The following is a 24337-nucleotide window of genomic DNA, read 5'->3' as shown; positions in this document are numbered from 1 at the left end:
AGTATAAATGTGTTTCTTTTTTTGTAATATCCTAAAAATGTTGAGTAAATAAAAGGTAGTGGTCCTATATTAAAACATGTATAGTAAAAAATAAATGGGAGCTCTCGTGTCGTCTGTGTTTACCTCCACAGTTACTTGATTATAATCTGAAATTGCTTGATCAGAAGTTCTTCTTAGCTTTGTGATGTCTTAACGCTTTTACATGCAGCAGTACCAGCACTATTTTACCTGTTAACAACAATCAACAACAATCTTTATTTATAGAGCACATTTAAAAGCCAACGGCATGCCAAAGTGCTTAACATAAAACAAATTAACACAAGTATAATCAGAGTCATAAAAATAAAAGTGTAGAATTATGTTCACAGGAAAAAGCCACCAATAGAAAAAATATAGCTATAGCACATAGCTATATATAAGACATACACAGCGCAAATAAAAAGCATGATAGTAAAATTAGTAGAATAAATCACTGCAGACAAGGCCAGCATTTAACCGGTAGAAAACGCAAGATTAAACAAATACGTTTTAAGCCGTGATTTAAAAGATTGAATAGAGTCAGACGCCCGAATGCCAATCGGAAGGTTGTTCCACAACTCTGGTGCGGCCAGGGCAAACGCTCGATCACCTCTAGACTTCAGCCGAGATCTAGGCCGCACCAACAGTAACTGTGAGGATGATCTGTATGATGTCTTCTGCAGCTCCAGAGGACCTTTACATAATCATATAAATGTACTGTACATCAATAAAACAGGTGTTTTTTTTATTATGTGACTCTCCTTGTGCTTCGTTATGGGTCCATGTGTATATTGTTTGATTCATTGATAACAATTCCAATCAAAAAACAATCGTCTGTGTATAAATGATGCACAGTTTTTCATGTGAGGTTTTCCCTCAATATGCCAAACAGCTCTATGTATTAAACTAAGTAATATGTTTGTCATGGGATCATTTCCTTATGACGGAGATTCCCAAAGTGTGGGGCCCGCCCCCTAGGGGGGGGGGCGCAAAGCAATTGCAGGGGGGGGGGCGCGGTGTGAAAAGGGGAAGAAAAAAAAATGCTTGGACACTGCTAGCACGGGGCGCCCACACAAACGCAGTGCAGGAGATGAAGCATCGCTGAATATGAATGAATGTTTCCAAACCAACTTCATTCTAAGCCAAAGACTAGAAAATATGGTGAAGCATATCTTCCCTTTCCTATCTCCCCTGCAGAATTGCTTTTCCCTGCGTCGGGACCACATGCTGGGTTCTTCAAATCACGGACAAACAGTATCCCACATTCTTGATTTTTAGTTCACAAACACTTGTTGTAATGATGTAACTATTCCTGACATTTTGGAGATGTTAGCTCTGTATACAGTAAAGTTACAGTGGGATACAAATAATATCAGGCTGATCCTGCCACGATTTGTTCCACCGGTTCAAATCGTGTACAAACAGTATCCCACAGTTTTTTATGTTTTTGAACCCATTTTGCACAGAGAGGCATTTTTTGAAACATGTATTGATATCAATGTTGAATATTATTACACAGGAAAAAAAAACAACTACAGGTAAAATAATTACACCGTGATGACTGTGCCTTTCTAAATGGAGGGACATTTTTCTTGTCAAACAAAGGGGGGCCTAGCAAAAAAAGTTTGGGAACCACTGCCTTATGACAATGACAGCATTTTATTTCAATGTATCAGTTTGCTGCCTCACTTTCACTCACTAAAGCACAGCTGTTGTTGATTGGAGCATAAAAGTAATAAAACATAATTTTATGTAAACTTATTCACTTTCCATTCCATTTCCTTAGACACAGACAGACTTTGTCATTCAAGGTAACACGGTGTAGCGTACATAAGAATGAGACTTGTTCCATTGGCTCCAAGTGTGCAAAAGTATAAGCTGACTGTTAAAATCGCAAATGCTGTCAGGAGCCAATGCAGCCACAGCTGGAAAATCAAAGGAGCGTACTAGGCCAATAACAAGCTCCAAACAGTGAAGAGAAAAAATACAAAAAGAGTAAAAATCATTAAAAAGACATGAGAAAATCTGTCACGGGAAGAGATCAATCTTCAGATTATTGTCATTGACAATAAATACTGGAAGAATCCATTTAAATAAACAAAGATCCACAGCCAGATAATAAAACAGCTTAGTCATTATATATTGTCCTTTAAAGATAAAAAATACTGCCATTAATCTGTGTGAAATGACAGTGTAAACCCTCACATCATTATGCTGCCTATATGTATTCATCATATTTAAAACTTGTGAAGCCACCACTAACATCCTATTAGTGAGTTGCAAATACATTTCATAGTAGTAAATGGGTTGCTACACAAAACATTTCTTACACTCAGAACACTTTATACAGCTTTCCTCATTCCCAAGCACTTTCTCCCAATGCAAATGCGCTTCTCTATCAACTTGGGGTCAGCGTTGTGTCCTACAATACTTTAGCATGCAGACTACAGCAGCAAGGCATTGAAACACCATCTTTCAGATTAGTAGATGATTAACCGAATCTACCTGAGCTACAGCCACCAATAACTAACTTGTAACTATTGTTATTTGACCACACCTGAGACTCAGCGCTGTGGCTGTTTCATTTTGTATTTGTACAGTTGCCAAATAGTTTGACCTTACCCAGAAACAAGTTACTCCACCCGAAATGTGGTATTAACATTCAACTGTCACCTCCCCACTGTGGCCTAGAGTGTCTTGTCATTTTGACTGTGTTATGTTTCATTTGGATTGCCTGGGGATAGAAGCTCCTCTCTCAGTTCTTGCCCGGATGATGCAGAATCTGCCTGATTGCAGAACTTGGAACAGTTTGTTGCCAGGATGGGATGGGTCCTTCACCCACATAGCAAGCAGGTTTGGCCCGGATCTGGTGTCAAGCCGGCACTGCTGGCTGACTTCTGGCATGATAAGATGCATGTCATCCAGATATGGGCCAGGCCCGGCATAGATGGCACTGTGTATGTGATGGCATGCCACATCTTGCTCGATTGTGGTTTGGTTTATGTGGCCCAGCCCGCATCCACTTAACACACTGTTTGCTGCTACAACTACACATGTTTCTTTTCCAAATATTTATTTATAAGTGACTTATGTATGTATGTATATATATGTATATATTGTACTATTCTTAGTTAGCGTATTGTCTGTCTTGTCTTAATGTTGGTTTAAAATGGAGCACTGTAACAAAAAATAATTTCCCCCAGGGATCAATAAAGTATTCTGATTCTGATTCTGATTCTGATAAAGCAGACCTGGCCGGGAGCCGTAATCAAGCTGGCACTTCTGACTGACTGGTGTCATGGCAGGGTGTATGTCAACCAGATGTGGGCCAGGTCTGGCAATGATGGCACTGTTTATGTTCCTATTTTCCTGGTTTAGTTAGAAGACCCAAATGCCATGTTGCAATACTATACTGCTATGGTAGCCAATGTTTCAAATGCAGGTTTGACAGGTTTGTGAGTTTACACTTTATCCAAACCCTAGTGAGGGTTTATTCATGGCCCCATGTGTGGGCCACCTTTGGCAAACCAGATCTGGGCCACCAAAGGGCTGTCATTCTTTACAGTATGTGGGCCATGTGTTAGCACATTGTGTGGGCCAGATCGGGACCATACCAATTTTGCTATGTGCAGGGCTCTAGAGTGCGACCAATTTGGTCGCAAATGCGACCAAATTTTTCAGTGGTGCGATTAAAAAAAAAGATTTAGTTGCACCTGTGCGACCAACTGTTCGGGTAGCAAAAAAAAAAACAAAATCTGCAACCTTCCCTGTGGTCAACAACAGACACACATTTTGCCCCTATCGTGGACTAAACCAATCAGAGATAGTAAGGGGCGGGACCTCTCTGATTGGCCGTGGTCCAGTTGAAAGTGCAGGTGGAAGTGGGAGGTGAGTAGCTTGAATAAAGCGATATCAATTCATTAAACCCTGAATCGACTTTTAAATATAACTGTGTTTTGCCAGAAACGCCAGATTCTCAGATTAAAGCTCACAAAACCAGTTCAACAACAACCAAACAGCAAATGAGAGCAGGTACACGGACTCCACACAAAGACGTAAACACAGAGCGGACCGACGCATCAGGATCAGCTTTGTCTTTCTCGGCTTTCTCACCCGACGGTCCGTAGACGGACACGCTGTCGGAGCTTAGCGAATCCGATGCGTCCGGTCCGCGCTGTGTTTACGTCTTTTTGTGCTGATTCTGAGCTGCAGGTTTTGTCTCTCTCCAACCAAAATTCACCTAGCTGAATTTTGCTGTTTTGCTTCCACAACTATTAAAATCACACTTCAAGCACAGCTAGCTCTCTCTCTATCTCTCTGTGCTTCAAGAACAGTTTCCCGTCTCCAATCTCTGTTTTCTGTATTATTCATTCGCTTATTACCCACCAGTCTACCGTTGTTTACAGCGCTGTGGCTGCTGTCTTTTTCTTTTCTTTTCCTTTTTTTCACTTAAATGACCTCGGACAAGAAAGCCTATTTTTTCTGTTGTTCAATACTGAAGAAATTTAAACTTTATATGCAGAACATTGTAGAATATTTTTAACCGTTATTTTCTCTTGCCTTGTCAACTCAAGATTTATGGTGTGAAAGTAGATGCTAAGGTTGGAAGGAAAACACCAACAAATCACTCTTTTTACTTATCACTCCCTTGCAGAGGATGTGTACGTAAAGAACATCTGGTTTGTGTCAGAACTCAGGATGTAGGAGACCTCTGTATAAGATTCATAGGCCTTGAGAGTGCATCTGTAGAACAAAGGATTCCAACTGTCGAAGGACATCACCCCACCCAGTGGGCAGGGTCTGAAACTGAAACTTGTTGTCTGCCTATAAAAAACTGCTGCACAAAAGAATAAACTTTGAGTTAGTTTGGGATGACAATCTAGAACAATCTAGTCTCCGCGTCTTTTTGTTCTTCCAAACTGCTCCCGGTACTCCGGCCGGTGCCGTAATTAACCGTTGATCATACTTGAGAATATTTTAATTGTTATAGGTTAAAGGATGAACTCTGATGATGAAAGCCCATGCCTCAGAGAAACCCGGAATGGAGTTTCTTACAGTGATGTTCACAATTCTGATGAAGTCAGTACTGATAAATGATCAGAATTATAATATTTCTGACTGTCTGAGGCTAAGTTGAATCGAATCGGGACTTTGAAAACCGGAATTGAATGGATTATAGAAATCAGTGATGATACCCAGCCCTAGTGAGCAGCCTAGGCATGACAGAAGTGGATGTAGCTGTAATAGGAAAAGAACTATTGCTAACTTTTCTGTTAAGTTAAGGCCTGATCCTTCTGAAATTCATAGCCAGTGCTCTGACACGGTGTCATCAATCTTTGAATGCTGAAAAAGCACAGTGTATCCAGAAAAACACATTATATTATATAAATTATTATAAAATTTGTGTGCGCCTAACTTTTGTGCCGGTACGCCTAACTTTTTAAAGTTAGGCGTACTGGTACGCCCATGGCAAAAAGTTAGTCTAGAGCCCTGTATGTGGGAAAGACCCATGCATCTCTGGGCATGCAGCCTCTCTTTCTCTCTTGATATCTTGATGGTAACACACATTATAACTGTATCTGTACTTCTGTGCTCAGGTGCTCTCCTCCTTTCTACACTTTTATTTTAAGTGTAATTACCTTCTTCATTAGGTAGAAATAATCTGCAAAATCAGCAAACGAGTGTTTTAGAGTGGCCAGTCTGGCAAAGATGTGATAAAAAATTACCAAACCATCAAATTCAAGTCAGCTTAATGAACTCAGACATGAACTGGAACCTCTGGATCTTAAAGTACTCAAACAATAGCAGAGGCAACAAAACTTAGTGCATCTCTTTAGTTTTTGGTGTTGGTGTCATTTCAACATAATGTGGCTTCTGTAGCAGCAATTTCACGTCCTGTGCAGTGAAGTTCAAAGCTAATATGTCTAAAGAACGGAGAAAACAGAGGGTGACTTTGACTTTGAAAGGCTCTCTTGTAGTGACCTTGGTTTTGAATATGAAAATGAATGTAACTACTGATCAAAGTCAGAAAAGGAAGCACTGAAAACAGGAACATGCTTTACATAACATAATGCAAAACAATCCAAATCAGGGGTGAGGCTGGAGCCTATCCCAGCTGTCATAGGGCAACAGACTATGTGATCTGTAGTGAGCATAGGGAGCAGGTGAAAGGAAACCTATGTAATGGAGAGAAGAGATGTATATAGTAGAATCAAAAAATAGCTGTGTGAATGATAGGGAGACAGATATAATGGTAAAGTTTTCAAGGACTAATGCTGGTGATAGACTTAAAGATGATAAGATTTATATTAGCAGTGACCAAGATGGAGACATAGTTAGAGAGGCATGTGCAGAGGAAGGATCACATCATCACATACAAGGTCTTGAACAATAGGGCCCCATCTCATCTTAAAGACCACACAGTACTGTATTAGCAGTACCATTAGAGCACTTTGCTCTCACACTGCAGCCTTACTTGTTGTTCCTAGAGTATTTAAAAGTGAAATGGGAGGCAGAGCCTTTAGTTTTCAGGCCCCTCTTCTGTGGAACCAGCTTCCACTTTGGAATCAGGAGACAGGAACCCTCTCTACTTTTAAGACTAGGCTTAAAAATTTCCTTTTTGCTAAAGCATATAGTTAGAGCTGGATAATGTGAGCCTGAATCCTCCCTTAGTTATGCTTTAATAGGTCTAGGCTGCTGGGGGCTTCCCATAATGCACTGTTTCTTGTTCACTTACCCTTTTCACTCACTATGTGTTTATACAACTCTCTGCATTTAATCCTGAGTTAGTATTAATCTCTGTCTCTCTTCCACAATGTGTCCTTGTCCCATCTTCATTCCCTCATCCTCCCCAACTGGAAGGACAAGTCACACCATAGTGATCAAACAACTTTAGGTCATGAAGCAGTCTTTTAAAATTGTAGCCTGAGGCCAGGATGAAAGCATGTCTCACAATCAGTGGTTATCTTGGCTATTTGTTGCTTCACTTCTTCTTCAGCTTGTGCTTGTTATTGTTATGCATGAGACAGCATGACCGTCTCACTAATTTCCCTCAAATGTAGCTTCTAGTTCATATTTAGCCCGCAGATCGAGATTGATTGTGACACTTGGAGTGGGTGTAAAAATAAAGCTTAAATGTGTTTTGAGCCATGAAAATTTTATATTTTTTCAGAAAAAATTAATAGTGCTACATTTATTTTAAAAAAGCAGCTGATTTCAAAGACATTGGATTCCATGCATTGATTGATTGTTTAATCTGCAGTTATGCATTAATGAAGCATTACATGTGCATGTGCCACTGTCAAGAGGGAATAAATGCATCAGTTTCTCCCATTTTTCAAACTTAACTTAATTAAAAAATACCTTCCTTGTTTAAAACTTCTTTAACTAGGATGAGAAACAGAAACATTTTACCAGTCCCTTATTCAAACTCTGAATTGTCCTGTTTTTAAAGCACTGAGGGGATTTACTGAGCTGTTCAACACTATGTCAGAATCAGAATACTTTAATAATCCCTAAAGAAATTATGTCTCAGTTCATTGTGCAGTCACAGTTATCAAAGTATCTGCTTCAAACAATTTTTTCATAAATATCTTTTATTTATAAATAGTTTTTATAGTATATGTGGCTTTTGATTTTCAGTTCTGTTACTACTTATAAAATAAACAAAACAACTGACGCAGGTTAATGTGATGACCAGCTCTGATACATAAAATGTGAACAGTTATATAACGACATGCTGTGGGTTTGAATCGATTTCCAATCCCACAGCAAAAAATATTTCTGAGCATGAGGTGTTGCTCATTGTTTTGTGTAGTTAAGGTGTCAGTTAACAAGTCCAATTGGTGACAAACGAAAGCACAGCCAAAGTGCAGCAAGAGAGCAGGTGGAGAAACACACAGCAAGGACATCGTGAGGTCCCGGTGACAAGTGTGATTTCTTTTTGAGAACATGGACGGTCAGTCAAGCTTACTTTATATCAAATACAATTAAAGAGTACAAATATGCATTTAAAGGAAATGTTTTATTAGCTTCTGATTAATTGAAAAACCTGAATGAATCAATTCATTGTTACAAAAATCCCTTGAGAGGGGCAGACTTGGTATTGGGGACACCTGGATGTTTTCAGTAGTCTGAGGGTCTTTTTGTCTGCTGTGAACAGTCAGTGTGATGTGATGTAGAAACCACGTATGTGTACTCTCTCTTTCTCTGTTGAGTCTCCATGATGCACAAGAGTGCATGACAAAGACCCATGTAACTTAATGCATGCAGCCTCTCTCAGCAATCTGGTGTTTTGGAATGGGCAGTCTGACAAAGATGTGATAAGAAATTACCAAACCTTCAAATTCCATATCTTTAGTATTTTGTGTTGGGGTCTTTTCAGCATAGTGTGGCTTCTGTAACAGCAATTTCAGTGCCTGTGCAGAGGAGTTCAAAGCTAATATGTCCCAAAAACGGACAAAACAGAGGGTGACTTTGACTTTGGACATTGGAGTTGTGATCCTTCATGGTGATGAAGAAAAATACAGAGCTGGCATGTAAAAGGGCATTTATTCTTCCAGGACCTGAAACTGCGTAAAGCACCCTCCGACAGCCAAACCCATCTGTTCTCTGATTGGATTGTTAAATTTGTGATTAACGTGACATTGACCAATCAGCTGAAAGGAAGAAAAATCGGGTCAAAATTTGTATTTGTAAGTCCCATAGCCAGGGAAGCTGAGCGCAGAGTTTTACACGTAGTTCTTTGCTTTGTATCTGTAAGCAGACCTTAACCAAAAAATTTGTAACTCATGTAAATATTTTTTACAAACACAAATCTGTTTTACACACACACACAAATTCTCATCTGTAGATGCACAAACATAACATTTTTACATATTTTGGTTTACACGGTTACAAAACTCGGTTCACAAATAAGCTTTTGATTTACAAATACAAAATATTTATGACCACAGTTTGAGCCCATACTCATTAGTGTTTTTAGTGATGGACCTACACAAATTCAGCTGCATACACTTTGACCATATGTGACACAGACACCCTGCATATCATCTGTTCACACCATCGGTCGCAAAGTACAAACATAAAGTTTTGTCAATCAGGCAAATCCAGTTCAATTCATCCCTTAAACTGATTTAAGTGTTCTGTATACAAGAATGTTACTGGATGTGATTTTAAAATGTTGTCATACAGGTTACAGTCCCTCATCGGAGTCTCTCAGCTGCTGAAACCTGTTTCTACTACAACAATTCTGTTGAAAACAGTTTGTGCTACATTTAACATGCATGACCTATGTTCATTGTTTGTTTTTATTACAATTAAGAAACTGCACCTGTCCTATTAGTAAATTACCCACAGCTATATTGTCTCTTATTATGAGACCTTGCTTTAACCTCCTAGGACCTGGCATCCACATATGTGGACATCATATTTTGGGTTGTCTAGACCAAAATACAAAATTTTGCTCTACAAGGGCCTGATGTACACTTACGAGGACATTATACTGGCAATGATCTATCAAAATTTAAAACGAATGTCCTCATATGTGGATCTCAGTTTTCTCAGAAAAAAAAATCAGGTTAAAAAAAAAAATCTAGTAATTCTTTGTTTTTACATTCATCAGGTCCCAATCAGCCCAGATATCAAAGAGAAATTAAAAATGCATGCCATGAAGGAGTTTGGGTCTTAGGGGGTTAAATTCTAAACAATAAAACTCTCCTAGTCACTTTAAAGTCACCCACAACCTTGTTCTGCATTACAACTCTGAACTTCAGCATAACACACCCAATTGCATCCTCAGGCAGGGGCGTAATTTCCAGGGAGGTTAGGGGGGTTATGACCCCCCCCCCCCCCCAATAATCAGACCCAACCAATAAAATTATGAATTGTCTTGCATATATAGGCTGTTGATGTTCTTTACTCATTTCTGTTATTACCCGCAAAATAGCTGCATATTTAATCATCTGGGATTTTACCTAGATTTATTTAATCTGGGTAAATAAATCCCCTAATGTTCAGCACAAAGTTACGCCGATGCCCTCAGATCTTCTTCTTCTGTCCACTTCACTACTCGTGCTTCAGTATGTTTTACAGTTGCAGTTGCCCCCAAGTCTGGAACTTTCTTCTAACAGTAATCTTCAATATTGATCTTGGTCTCTAACTTCAAATCCCATCTTCAAACACGTCTCTTTAAACTATCAACTCTCATTGATGATTTCAAAAAACATTTCTTGTTTTGAAAGGTACCTAAAATAAAATGTAGTATTTTTGGTATTGTTATTATTATTGTGGTAGTGGTAGTAGTAGTCGTGTTAGTATTACTATTAGTAGTAGTTTGATTAATGAACAAACACATGCAAAATTAATACATTTCCCATCATCATCTCATCACTTATTTGTAGTTAACAATTTAAGGCCAGTAGGTTGGACATAAGTGGTGAATATCATGAACATACTTGCTCAAAATACCCATTTTAACTTTAGGACTGCAAATGTAATAGCAGGAAATTTCATAGAAAATTCATTTACTCCAGGAAACACATAAACAAAACCATAACCAGGTTATGGTTATTCAGCAGCAAACCAACAAGACATTTTGAAATTGACTTCTACATCTCTTCATTTACACAAGTGTTTCTTGTCTTCCAGCACTGACTTCAAAGAGGATTGTTCTACTCGGAAAAACTGGGGCTGGGAAAAGCAGCCTGGCCAACACCATACTGGGAGAGAATGTCTTCAACGTATGCCATTCACCCGTTTCTGAAATAAGTGTGCCCCGTTTAGTAATTAAGTCTGTAAATGGAAATAACATCAGTTTTATTGACACTCGTAGTATTTTTGACACAGGCATGTCTGAGCAATTACTCAGGGATGAGATAGTGAGGTGCATGACAGAGTGCGCTCCCGGACCTCATGCTTTTCTCATCGTCCTCAAAGTGGAGAAATTTACACAGCAGGAGCAAGATGTAATCAAAAGAATATGTCAAGATTTCTCTGAAGATGCTATGAAATACGCTGCCGTTGTCTTCACTCATGGCGACCAGCTCCCAGAGGGAACGAGAATCGAGGAATTCATCAGTCATAACAAAGAGCTCAGCAATCTGGTGGAGAAGTGTGGAGGCAGATGCCATGTTGTTGATAATAAATACTGGAAAGACAACAAAGAAGATGACTACAGGAGCAATCGGTTCCAAGTAGCAGAGATACTCAGGACAATAGACAAGATAAGTGAGGCAAACAATGGAAGCTGCTACACCAATAAGATGCTACAGAAGATAGAAAGTGAACTACAGAAAGAGGAAGAGCTCATTAGACAGTCATCAGCAAACATGTCGGTTGAACAGATTGCAATTGAAGCTAAAAAGGGTGTGATGAACAAGCTGCTGATTATATTTGCAGGTACAGCAACAGGCGTATTGGTTGGAGCCTTTCTTGGTGTGGCAAAGATGGTCACATCAACTTTTTTGAATCTGCAGGAGCAGACAGATGCAACAGTATCACTGGCTGCTATACAGAAAGGGTTAGAGGGAGGTCGGTTAGGATATGCTGCAGCTGAACAATCAGAAAGTGCATCGGAAGCCTTTCAGAAAGCTGCTAAAGCTGTCCTGGAACACACTGTTAAATAGTTGTTAGGATCATGACAACGACAGAGTGGACAGCAAAGAGAGCAGAGAAAGGAGTGTTGTTTTCTTATGACTTGTATGATTACTTTATAAGTAGAGATAGTAGAGGAACTATTGAGATATTTATTCAAGGAAAAATAGTGCTGACCAAACAGCTTTTCCTTGAATAAATGCTAAAAGTGCTAGTTTTACTTGTAACAAACTAAGTGTTTGTTACTTGTAGATGTTAGCAAGTAGGGGTGAATGCTTTGATTTAAACTTGATTATGTCACATTATAATTCAAAGAATCACGTACATATTGTATGGAAATGTATATATCCTTTTTCCTTCTTCCTTTTTTTTAGTAGTGATTACAGAAATAAAAACTATTGATGAAACTTTGTAGTTTCTTACAGTGAACAACATTTATTCTACCTGGGTCTGGTTATATTAGGGATTTGGTATATGATAATGTAAACCTGACAGGACCTGACAGGACCCGCTTGCTGTTTTGCTTTTTATTTTTATGTTTCACATACACACACACACTTGTGGCACTATCCAATGTTTGCTGCCCTGGCTCCGGTGCTCCTCCAGCAGCAGCCGTTTGTCTTTGGCCCCAGCCGCTACTGAAATAGGGACGGCATGATTAGAAGATGTTCAGAAGGGGAGGCCGTGCCATTTTGGAAAATATACAAAATGCTGAAATGTTTGATTTAAAAATAAAACAAAAACCTTGAAAATATTAAAGGTAGCCTGATGAAAACTTTGAATATCTAGATTCATTGCTATTTCCATCTGCGAGTCCACACTGCATATACTGAAGTTGGGTTTTAAAAATGCTCGATGGTGACATGAGAAATGTTAACGCTGGCAACACTAATGTCTAGTTTATGTAGTAAAGTAAATGCATCACAGAAGAAAGGAGGTGCTGCTTTCTACATTTGTTCAAATAAATTACAACTGATTTGCATAAGGTTGATGCATAATCCAAGAAAAAAGGTCCATGAGATGCTTCACATCGTCTAAGCAAGACTTGAACTTCAAATGTTAAAGTTTACTTCCTGTCTATGCCATAATTGTATTTTCATTACCTGAGCTAATATGGATGTTGTAAAAGGACCCTGACTGAAAAAGAAGTACGTCTGGGTAAATTGTGCTGTAACTTCACATTTTGTGAAGTTTTATGTCTTTTCTTTGAGAAAAGAAAAACAGAGAAGTCATAAACTCCTTGATATGTTGATATTATGTAAATAAATCCAAACTGTTAACTGAGTCATCTGATTTATTCTGATTTATTCTAAACTGGAAAATTCTTTTCTGTCCACCACTTTTGTGATTAACAGTCTCACTTCCAAGTGACTGTTGTTATTTTATTTATCAAAGATACATGATTACAAATACATACAATTAACACTTTTTCTATAAGGCATACAATAGTGATAGATTTTTTTTTTTTTAATCACACATACGTTCAAAACATAAGAATAACATTTTTCTAAAAATCATGTTCTTTGGTGCTTAAAATCACATCACATTTCACATTTTAAAAGCATAATATACAATTTTAGAGCACTTACACACTCTCAAATACAGTACGTCACGATTATCTAAGATCTGTCATCAAATGTCGACCGCTTCTTGTAAGTCACAGTCTTTTATGTGTCGCAGCTTTCCTGAGGTGTGCTGGATCAGATCCAAATGCAGTCTTCTTTAGTGGCGGTAAAAAAAGGCTCTTTGTCAGCTTATCAAAAAATCTCTTACAGAGTGATGTTTGGGCCACAGCAACACTGATCACTGCTGGTACAAGGTGATGATAAACAGGTGCAGAAAAGCTGGTCAGGAGTTGTGTTTTTTTCTCTCTCCAAAATTTGCAAAGCCACCTTGGTTGATTTCTAAACCTCTGTGTGATTCACTCAGAAGGACTTAAAGTTGGCTCACTGGTCAGGTTAAAAACCGTCCCTCACAGTCTCACTGGCCAGTGTTTAATGTTTAGCTCTCTTATTTACTACATTGGTAAAGGGTAGGGCCGTCTCTATTTTAAATGGCTTCACTGATATTCAGGGTGGAGTCCTTGGTCAGGGCTCAAATGGTCAATTCAGCGTTTTGTCATTTGGTCCAGACTGGTTTCTGTGCGAAGATGCACCTGTCTCTCTCAGAGTCTTGCTCTGGTAAAGCTGCCTCACATAGAGCTGGAGCATGCGTGACTCTCACCCTGATTGTGATTATTTTTTCTTTTTTTTTAGATAAAATCAATAAAATGAGTTAAAGACTTCAAACGGGGCCAGCCTCCAGCTCCCCCAACATCACTGTCACAAAAGCACCTGTTTAATTACACTAACCTTTTTGTTATCATTTAGCACAAACATGCAGACACACCTAAAAACTGCTGACATTTTTGTCTAAAAAGTAAGGTAAAAGTAAGTAAACTTTGGCCTTGCTCTATAATATAAAAATGCAAAAAGAAAATCATTTACACTGTTCCTCTCGTTTATATAAGGCTCCGAATACAATTATTTCACCATTACTGCCATTTAACAGGTGCATCAGTCCAGAATCACTCTTATTGCTTTAAGCTAACAGTACTGCTGTATGATTGATAAGATCATCCACTTACCCATCAGAATGAGCAGAAACAGATTCTCCTGCATCTTTGTTCTGCTAGCTAAAACATTTCTAATGTGAAGTCAACAAAAAATTCCTAAAGTAATATATGTGTATATGTGTGTATCAGTGTAGTACTGTAGAATTTTTACTTGAATATCTGAAAGACTCACTTCATTTTAGCCAAACATTTCTGGATTTTTAGATATTACATTATGACTCTAATTATGATGGCAAATCATTTTATTTGCTAAATCTGACAAAATCACAAAGTGTCATCATAATTGGATTTTAGATTGTATTTCAGGTCAAATACAAATCATGTCAAACTTGATTTACATTTCCCAAATAGTCCCTCTTCTGTGTGATTTTTCTGTTGCAAGTGAAAATGAATTACCCAGCTCAACAAAGGCTCTCTTGTAGCTGCCTTGGTTTTGAATATGAAAATGAATGTAAATATTGATCAAAGTCAGAAAAATATGCAAAAGCAGCTGAAAAGAGAATGAAAGAAAAAAAAAGAAAAGGATTCATCCATCCAGTTTATTCTGCTTATCCAAATCAGGGTTATAGTGAGGCTGGAGCCTGCCCAGCTGTCATAGGGCACAGGGACAGTTCACCAAACTCTCATGGGGTAAAAACAAGTCAGCTATTTAACTAAAAAGACATTCATTAAGTTAGGTATAATTATTTATTATCCCAGCGGTAACTGAATCTATTTATAGTGTTCACATTTCATTACATTTCAGTGTGAGTGTAGGGAGCAACTATGTCCAGTAGAATTATAGAATACCTGTGGGAATGAGAGGGAGACAGATGTAATGATGACGTAGCCCTGGTAGAGTTGCAGATGATAACGTTTTCATTAGCAGTGACCAAGTTTGACAAAGATGGAGACAAAATTGGAAAGGCTTGGCTAAATAATCCTAAATAATCAGTTCCCATCTTATCTTAAAGACCATATAGTACCAAATCACCCCATTAGAGCACTTTGCTCTCAGGGTGCTCATACAATACTTAAAACATTCATTTTTGCCAAAGCATATAGTTAGGGCATGAGCAGGTGACCTGAATCCTCCCGTAGATACACTACAATTGTCGGGTGGCTGCGTCTGTGTTGCAGAATTTTGAGTTTATTTTGTATTTTTGATATATTGGAATAATGTTATAATAATAATAAAGTTATATAGTTATGCCTGTGCCCTCATTTCCTTTTTCTCCCTGTTAAAAGGGAGTTTTTTCTTCTCACTGATGCCCAAACACTTGCTCAAAGAGTGAGCGTGTTGGTGTAACAGAGGATGAAGCTAGGGTTAGGGTGAGATGGAAGCAGATGATCAACTGAGGCGAACCCTAAAGGAAACAGCTGCTTGAAGATTTCAAATACGTAACACACACCTTTTATGTATATATAGTAAAACTTTTCATTATAGTATTCTAGAACAGTAAAGTACCTCTCTTTTGCTTTTGTCATATTTACTACAGACATATTTAACTTTGGGTTATAACAATATGCTCGCCAAGATTTTTATATAAAAATGAAAAGAAAAATTGTGTTTTTGTTATTAATTTATTTAAATAAATAACATTTAAATATGCACAATAGTTTTCTCATGCTGTTGCCAGGTGTGGGAAAAAAAGAGAAACACACTATGAGGTAAGCTCATCACTTTAGTTTGCTGCTGAGAAACAAGTCCAAAAGGTACAGAAACAACCGAACGGCGCAGTCACAACGTCCACAGGATCTGAGTAATCGTGTGTCTCTGCGCTGATTTCGCTTTCAAAAACATGGACGGTAAGTCGCAGTTATTATCATGTATTCTGTATTAATGATTAACAGAAATGTGGGATCACAAAGGAAGAAAGTTCTCTGAAAGTGATTGTTTTTCTCAGTCAACATGATCTACTCCACTGAATACCTAAAGTAGTTATGCAAATGTTATATAATATATTCAAGACTGTAATACACTGAGTGTATGCTTGATAGAGTTAATAATTCAAAATGATTTAGTTGTATCCACCATCTGAACAGCTAAGTCTAAACTTTGATCAACAATCAGAGAAATTACATTTTTCTACTCTTCCATATTTACTTGTAAGCCAGTACTGACTGGCTTGTACACATCATGCAGTTTTACCTCCACTTCAATTTACTGTTTATTTCTTGCACTGTTTTTGACAAAGTAATAGATAAATAACTGACACTGAATCATTACTGTTTTATAGAGTCAAAAAGAAGGATTGTGGTCCTGGGAAAAACTGGAGCTGGAAAGAGCAGTATTGCCAACACCCTGTGTGGAGAGCCTGTGTTTAAAGTAAATCATACCCCCAAATCTGGAACAAGTGAATGTCAGTCAGAGTATATGAATATCGGTGGAAGAACCATATTATTTATTGACACTCCTGGATTTTTTGACACAGACAGATCTGAGCAGGACATGAAGTCTGAAATAGTGAAGTGTATCAAAGAATGTGCTCCTGGTCCTCATGTTTTTCTCATTGTGCTTAAAGTGAAGAAATACACAGAGCAAGAAAAGGGTGTGATAGACAAAATAAACCAATATTTCTCAGATGAAGCTTTTAGATTTACTATAATAATCTTTACTCATGGTGACCAGCTTCCTGAGGGAATGAAGATCGAAGAGTTTGTGAATGAAAGTGAAGGTCTGAGTGATCTGATCAAGAAGTGTGGGGGCCGCTGCCACGTCATTGATAACAAATACTGGAAGAACAACCAGGGAGATGAATACAGGAGCAACCAGTATCAGGTGGCAGAATTACTCAAAACCATTGACAAGATTATTGAGGCAAACAAAGGAGGCTACTTCACCAATGAGATGCTGCAAGAAGTGAAAAGAAATATTCAACAAGAAGAAGGTCGCATCAAACAGTCATCTCCAAACATTACAGAAGAGGAAACTGCAACAAAGGCAAAACAATCTGTGTTTAAAAATCTGTTGTCAAAAGCTGCAGAAGTTACAACAGGGGATCTGTTAGGTGCATTCCTGGGTGGGACGATACAATTAGGGAAAGAAGACAGCACTGTAGGTTTAGTAGGAGTAGGAGTAGCATTGGGAATAGCAGCTGCAGCGAAAGTAGCTAAAAACAATGCACCAACATCATCTAGCACAGTTCCTGCTGCATCTGCAGAGCCAGCAGCCAAATAAAACCAGGAGTACCACGTTTGATGGACATGAAACTGGTGCACGGTGATGAAGCAAAGAAAGGAGACTACAACACTAAAGCACACTTTGTTTATTTTTTTAAATGTAAAAACAGGTTATAAATTAAATATCTAAAACATCTGTTAAGCTTTCAAAAAAGTACCTTTACAATCCACAGATGTACAGAATCAGCATATACTGCTAGGAAACTGGGCACAACTACTCACATTCACCTTTATAAGTTGCCATCATAGAGTCATTGTTAAACTTATAGAATGAGACATTTTGGAATCCTTTTGTTCCTCATGATTGGATTTCTGTATTTGCATTGTACAAAATGTCTTACTTAAGAGTTTTTGTTGAATACTTACTGTTAACATATAAATGAAGTAGCTTATGCTTAATGATATGTAAGAATGTGATTTTTTTCCCCCTCTTCATATGCTATAAAACCCTTTATGTTGCAGTTTATATTTCAGAATTTACCCATGAATATGTCCATTACTCCAGCTTAAACAAAATCTCTGGGTATTTCAATAACAGATCTATAACTTTCAAATAATTGTTGCTTCTTTTTTCGATGTTTTCTTTGCTACAAGTCTTCACTAATAAAGCAGCTAATTGTTTCACATGTAACCAAGTTTCTTCAACTTCTTGACAATTTTCATTTACTAGCCTCATGTTAATTCAGCTGAACTTGTTAAACCTCCTCAGCAGGTTTAGCCAAACATGTTTAAGAGGCAGTGACATCTTAAACAGCGACTTTCATTTTTACTTAATTTGGCTTCCGCTGACTTTACTTCAGTTGAACCAGCTGATGAAGTTTAACAGGATCAGCCAAATCTACCACATTTTTAAACCAGAACAGTAATGGAAGCTGCTGGGATGAGTGGACAGACCACTGACAGATTTGATCTTCGACAAACTTTATTGTAATGTCAGTTTTAATGTTTTTAAGTGTTGCTCATGTTTCCAGACTGTATAAAAGTTACTGACTGACAAATGCAGCAACAAATGAGACTAAATAAATCAAAAGAAAATGCAGACGTTTGTATTTTGTTAACATAAATCCAAACTTTGAATAAGTTATATGTAGTTCACAGAACAAAGAATTTACAGAGTTAGTAGTGTAAGGTAAGGGTTTAAAGGCCAATATAAGAAGTATTCATATATTCAAGCAGAAATAAATTCCACTTTTCTGAAGAATAGAAAAAAAAATATTTTTTTAAAAATCTGTAAGGTCAATGAAATACAGCTTAACTTTTTCTTTCTTCTTGTATCATGTTTTTGGGTCATGTAGTTATTTATTATCTTTATCTCTGTGTTGCAGCACTGTGGATTATTATATGTAAACGTACACTGTGCGCAGTGTTTTGTTCACTTATTCTGGCTAAAACCCAGAGAACAAGTTAGACAGGTATCAGAAGCGAAGCACAAGGTAAGTCGCAGTACGAAAACAAAAGCAAACGACTCACTGCAGAGACACGTCGGGAACCAGACTATATTTTTGACAGATTTCTATTTTCTGGTGAGCATGGAGGGTAAGTAACTATTAAATAGACATTACTCCAACGTATGAGTGTTTGTCACTCTAGTAATCAAAATCCTAAACTGTGACCTATATTTTTAATTAACTGAGTTAATCTCAAGAACTATTTTGCTATGAAAAATGTTTAACAGTATTGCTGCTCTAAGCTTTATCAATCTTATAAATACAAGCAAGATTTCTGGGTATCAAGGCTTGTTTGCTGACACATGGCTTGCAGTGTACTGCAGTAAGATTTCTTTTAAAATCTCAAACATGCTTTAAATTTACTTTGTACTTGCATCTGTTTGGTTGAAGTCTCTATATGCAGCGTAATCACAAGGACCAATAAATGACACTGATGAATGATTAGCTAAAAGATTTCAGACACTCTTATGCTGTAGATGTCAGTGATATTTTCCTTCAAATCAACCAGAATGATACTAGGTTTGAATCACATTTCTTTGTGTGTAATTTAAAACAAAAAACAAACAATACAAATCACCCCTTTTAATTTATTAACTGATAAAAATGTTTGTTGGTAAAGCGAGTCCAGAAAGAGTTGGGATTTATAACTAATCTGTTTTGTTAAAACATATATGTGACATTGTTCATGCAAAATTTTGCATGTAATTTTTGTATGTACCCTATCCTTTAAGGAGATAGGGTACATACAGACACCTATATCCCCCATGTCTGTTTAACACTTTGACTCTCCAAAGCGTGATAAAGACAAGCATGCAGAAGTTGCAGTAACACCAGAGGGAGCTTTTTTATTTCAAGCCAACACGAAAATAATTGTGGGAAATAGTTAAAAAAAAAATTAACATATTTACATGTATATACATATTAAGCTTAATAGTTTGTGACTGTTAAGGACTATTGAATGTACTTATGCAATTATGATTTTTTGTTCATTACTGACTTCTTAGCTTAATATATCATCGCCCCCTGCTGGTCACGCAAATTCTTCATACATTTCCATTTCACGTTTTGGAGAGGCATGGTGTGAAATAGACACGGTGGTCCGGCATGTCTATTACACTTTTGCTGTGATACTGGGTTGATAGATTTTTGATCTGAAATTTGAAAATTGATCAGAGATGTCAGGAAGCAGATGAGGTAATGAGTTAATCAGATATTTTCATCTATTCATTTTTTCTTCCAGTGACAAAGACAAGGAGGATTGTCCTGCTGGGAAAAACTGGAACTGGGAAAAGCAGTCTGGCTAATACCATATTGGGCGAGACCAGATTGAAGATTAATCATTTTAATGACTCAAACGCATGTTTGTCTCAGAGCGAGACCAAGACTGTTGATGGAAGAAGCCTGACTTTAATTGACACTCCTGGTTTCTTTGACCCAAGCAGGTCTGAGAAGTTGGAGCATGAGATGTTGAGCTGTATTACAGAGTGTGCTCCGGGTCCTCATGCTTTTCTCATTGTGCTCAAAGCAGAGAAATTCACAGAGCACGAAAAGGCTGTCATCGCACAATTATGTGAACATTTCTCTGAAGATGTTCTTAAATACGCTGCAGTGGTTTTTACTCATGGTGACCAGCTCCCCGAAGGAACGAAGATCAAGGATTTTGTTAATGAAAGTGAAGCTCTGAGTGATCTGGTGAGGAAATGTGGGAGTCGGTGCCACGTCATTGACAATAAATACTGGAAGAACAACCAGGAAGATGAATATAGAAGCAACAAGTTCCAGGTGGCAGAGCTGCTCAATAGCATAGAAGATATAGTGACAGAAAACAATGGAGGATACTACACTAATGAAAAGCTCCAAACATTGGAGACAGAAATACAAAAAGAGGAAAATCGGGTTAGAAAGTCATCAGAAAATCTGTCACAGGAAGAGATTAGAAAGCAGGCTAAAGTTAACATCATTAAGAGACACATGGAAAATGCACAAAAATCATGGCTTAAATATTTTGTGGGTTTTGCTGTCATCACAGGATTATTTGCAATTGTCTCAGCTTTGTTGATCAAATCAAAGTTTGGAAAGGGATCTGTTCCACCTGTTCCTGTTCCATCTGTTCCTGTTCCACCTGTTCCATCTGTTCCTGTTCCATCTGTTCCATCTGTTCCTGTTCCATCTGTTCCATCTGTTCCTGTTCCATCTGTTCCATCTGTTCCATCTGTTCCATCTGTTCCTGTTCCATCTGTTCCATCTGTTCCATCTGTTCCTGTTCCATCTGTTCCATCTGTTCCATCTAGTCCATCTGTTCCTGTTCCATCTGTTCCATCTGCTCCTGTTCCATCTGAATCAGTCCCCATTCCAGTCCCAGAACCTTTTGAAAAGGAAGTTGTGGGGGGTTTTGAGGCCATTTGGAATAGACTTCATGCTTTGTATGAGATAATATACAATCCATGGAATCCATTTGAATAAACACAGATCCACAGCCATATAATAAAACAGCCTAATCATTATACATATAAAGCTTACATAAAAATATTGTCATTAATCTGTGTGGGTAAACCATTGTATTAAAATAATTTGGCCCATTTGGAATCTTTATGGAAAGCATAAAGATTTTATTCTGTTTTGCAAGTTCCTGAATGTGTTGAGTAAATACAAAGTAGTGGCCATACATTAAAACATGTATGATAAAATATAAACATGTGTTCCTGGCAATTGTAACTTGATTATGAAATTGTTTGATCTTCTCAGGTTTGTGATGTTTTAAAGCTTTTATATGCAGAGGTACCAGCAGCTTCAGAGGACCTTTACATAATCATTTACATGTTCTGTGCATCAATAAACAACTTTAATTATGTGACTCAGGTTTTTTTTTTCATGTGTATATTTTATGATTCATTGATAACAATTCCAACCAAACACCCATCCTGTTATCAAAGGGTATTGTCCGTGTATTCGTAAATACACAACTCTGCCTGTAAAGTTTACCCTTAAACCTCTTTGCCAAACACCAAGTAATATGTTTGTCTTGGGATTGTTTGCTTATGACGATGACAAAATTTTATTTCACATGTATTAAATTGCTTTTTACTATTACTCATTAAAACACAGCTGTTGTTGATGGTTGCATAAAATCCATCAAAATATAACATATTAAATACATTTTGCTATTGAGTATTTACTATAAAGTAAAAAATAAGTAATTTAAGATAATACACTAAATTTCTTTCCATTCCATTCTGTTAGACAGACAGACTGTATTGTCGTTTAAATTGAGACCTGCAGTGCACATAAGACTTTTTTCTTCTATTGGCTCCAACAGTGTGAATGCATGAGCTGACCGTTTTAGACTTGAGGAGAACCCAGTCACCTCACTATTAAGTGACCGTGTAAACTGTGGCGGTGGTAAATAGATTGGTACAGGAAACATTTCTTATACTCAGAACATGTTATACAGTTTTCCTCATTCCCACTTACTTTCTTTCAATGCCAGTGTGCTTTTCTATGTAACATTCACAACGGGGTTCAGTATCTCTCCTGACGATACTTCAATATGCAGACTGCAGCAGCCAGACATCAAAGCGCCATCTTTCAGATTAGTGGAGGATTAGCAGATCTACCTTCTGAGCTACAGCCACCAATAAATAACTTGTGACTATTGTTATTTGACCACACCTGAAACTCAGCGTTGTGACTGTTTCATTTTGTATTTGTACAGTTGCCAAATAGTTTGACCTTACCCAGAAACAAGTTACTCCACCCAAAAAACGTGGTATTAACATTCAACTGTCACCTTCCAACTGCGGCCCAGAGTGTCTTGTCATTTTGACTGTGTTATGTTTCATATTCTTGAAGCTGTGAGCAGGAGTTCTAATGCTACATGGTGATCTAATCATACTATTTCTTCTATAACTACTTTTGAGCATCAGAATCATGCAATAATATAAGATTTTCAGACACAAAACCATATAACTGTCATATCTGTGACACAGAGTAACAATGAAAACCATGTTCCACTGGATGTTTTATGAGTTTTCTGACAATTTATTGGAGAAAACATGAAAATGGTTTTTGTTTTTGAAGAATCAGGATTCATAATAGGTGGCTGGTAAAACATGTAACTTTTTATTTTTATGTTTTTTTAATTTCAGATCATTTTTAAAATGTTTGTCTAAAATAGCCATATTTTAACAGAAATGGTGTGAAATGGATAAACAACATTTGTATCTTTGTGTTTAACTTGTGCTTGTGTTCGTTATGCATGAGACAGCATGTCCCTATTAACAATTTCACTAAAATGTAGCTCCTGGCTCATATTCAGACCATATGTGGCTGATTTTGATTGAATTATTTCAAATTCTATGTATTTGTATATGCATATTAAATATGCTACAGTTATTACAAGACATTGGAATTTAATCAATCAATCAATCAATCAATCAAGGCTTTATTCGCCACGTGCAGGTTGCCCTGCAGTGAAATAGGACACACCCCCCCCCCCCCCCCCCCCCCCCCCCCCCCCCGACCTTACATACACAACACAGACATCACATGGGGATACAGGTCGGAGATCGGGAGCGTTACAGAAAAAAAACACTGAAATATTCACTACAATGGGAAAGTAAAAGAGGAAAAAAAGAGACCTCTACTCATGCTGGTCTCCTGGGAGGACAGCATGAGAACAGGAAACAAAAAAACTCCTCTGCACAAAAAAGCACATAAATGTCCACAGCACAACATTATGGAACACGTGATAAGCCTCAGGGTCGAGTGGGGGGTGAGGAGTAATCCGAAGCAAACACAGCAGCCATCCTTCCCAGTGCTACCATTCCAGGTAGACCGCCGTGTTCCCAGGAGGGAACAAGCATCGGAGGCATTTGGAAAGGGAGGGGGGATGAGTGTGTGCATATCAGTGTATATGTATGTGTGTGCGTGTCCAGAGTTCAGCTGAGACAGTGTCCTTCGCCCTGCCAGGCTAAGTAAACAGTCCAGGTGGCCTTGCATGGAATGGGAAGAAACAGACTAAACACAGTCGTTATCAGGGTGTTGTTGTTCAGCTCCAGCCTTGCGACCACAGCTGGCGCCGAGAGGGTATCCGCCCGAAGTGATGGTGCTTTTTACTTTAGTGCGAACAGCTCTACACACTGAGTCATCGTTTAATAACTGCAGCTATGCATTAATGGAATTACGTGTACCTGTGCCAGTAACCTGTCAAGAGGGAATGAATGCATCACTCTTCCATTTTTCAAACTGAACTTAATTAAAAATATCTTCTTTGTTTGAAACTTGTTTAACTAGCATTGGAAACCGAAACATTTTACCACTCCCTTATTCAAACACTGAATTGTTCTATTTTTAAAAGCACAGAAGCTTTACTGCGCTGTTCAACACTGGGGCATAGTTATAAAAGCATCTGCTTAAAACCTTTTTTTTTAAAGTTTTGATATTATATGTGGCTTTTTGGTTTTCAGCCTTATTACCATTTATTAAATAAACAAAATATTGGGCA

At 37.8% G+C, this 24337-nt stretch overlaps 3 protein-coding genes across 4 annotated transcripts; all 3 read left to right on the top strand.

The window, feature by feature from the left end:
* Positions 1–570: 570 nt before the first annotated feature.
* On the top strand, positions 571–12763 carry LOC143416712 (GTPase IMAP family member 7-like). Its single transcript, XM_076882196.1, has 2 exons — positions 571–683; positions 10649–12763. The coding sequence occupies exons 1-2, from the start codon at positions 571–573 to the stop codon at positions 11640–11642; spliced, it is 1107 nt and encodes a 368-aa protein (XP_076738311.1). The 3' UTR covers positions 11643–12763.
* Positions 12764–16005: 3242 nt separating this feature from the next.
* On the top strand, positions 16006–18017 carry LOC143416711 (GTPase IMAP family member 7-like). Its single transcript, XM_076882195.1, has 2 exons — positions 16006–16012; positions 16444–18017. Exons 1-2 carry the CDS (start codon positions 16006–16008, stop codon positions 17382–17384), a joined length of 948 nt encoding a protein of 315 aa, XP_076738310.1. The 3' UTR covers positions 17385–18017.
* A 751-nt stretch (positions 18018–18768) lies between these two features.
* Positions 18769–21688, top strand: LOC101471708 (GTPase IMAP family member 7). 2 transcript variants are annotated; one of them, XM_076881675.1, is made up of 3 exons: positions 18769–18922; positions 20075–20917; positions 20957–21688. In XM_076881675.1, exons 1-3 carry the CDS (start codon positions 18916–18918, stop codon positions 21295–21297), a joined length of 1191 nt encoding a protein of 396 aa, XP_076737790.1. In that variant the 5' UTR covers positions 18769–18915; the 3' UTR covers positions 21298–21688. The 2 variants fall into 2 exon arrangements, with proteins under 2 accessions (XP_076737790.1, XP_076737789.1); XM_076881674.1 differs by having other exon boundaries at positions 20075–21688.
* The last annotated feature ends 2649 nt before the right edge of the window (positions 21689–24337 follow it).

This window comes from Maylandia zebra, linkage group LG3, assembly GCF_041146795.1.
Source record: "Maylandia zebra isolate NMK-2024a linkage group LG3, Mzebra_GT3a, whole genome shotgun sequence".
In the NCBI taxonomy this organism is placed as follows: domain Eukaryota; kingdom Metazoa; phylum Chordata; class Actinopteri; order Cichliformes; family Cichlidae; genus Maylandia; species Maylandia zebra.
The sequence above is the reverse complement of the archived record's forward strand: the minus strand, read 5'-3'. Positions and strand labels throughout refer to the sequence as shown.

What these genes read in the sequence shown, in the direction of transcription:
- LOC143416712 (XM_076882196.1), top strand. Translation starts at nt 571, where the DNA reads ATGCCAATCGGAAGGTTGTTCCACAACTCTGGTGCGGCCAGGGCAAAC. An exon ending in AGTAACTGTGAGGATGATCT is followed by an intron (nt 684 to 10,648) that starts GTATGATGTCTT and finishes CATTTACACAAG; the next exon opens with TGTTTCTTGTCTTCCAGCAC.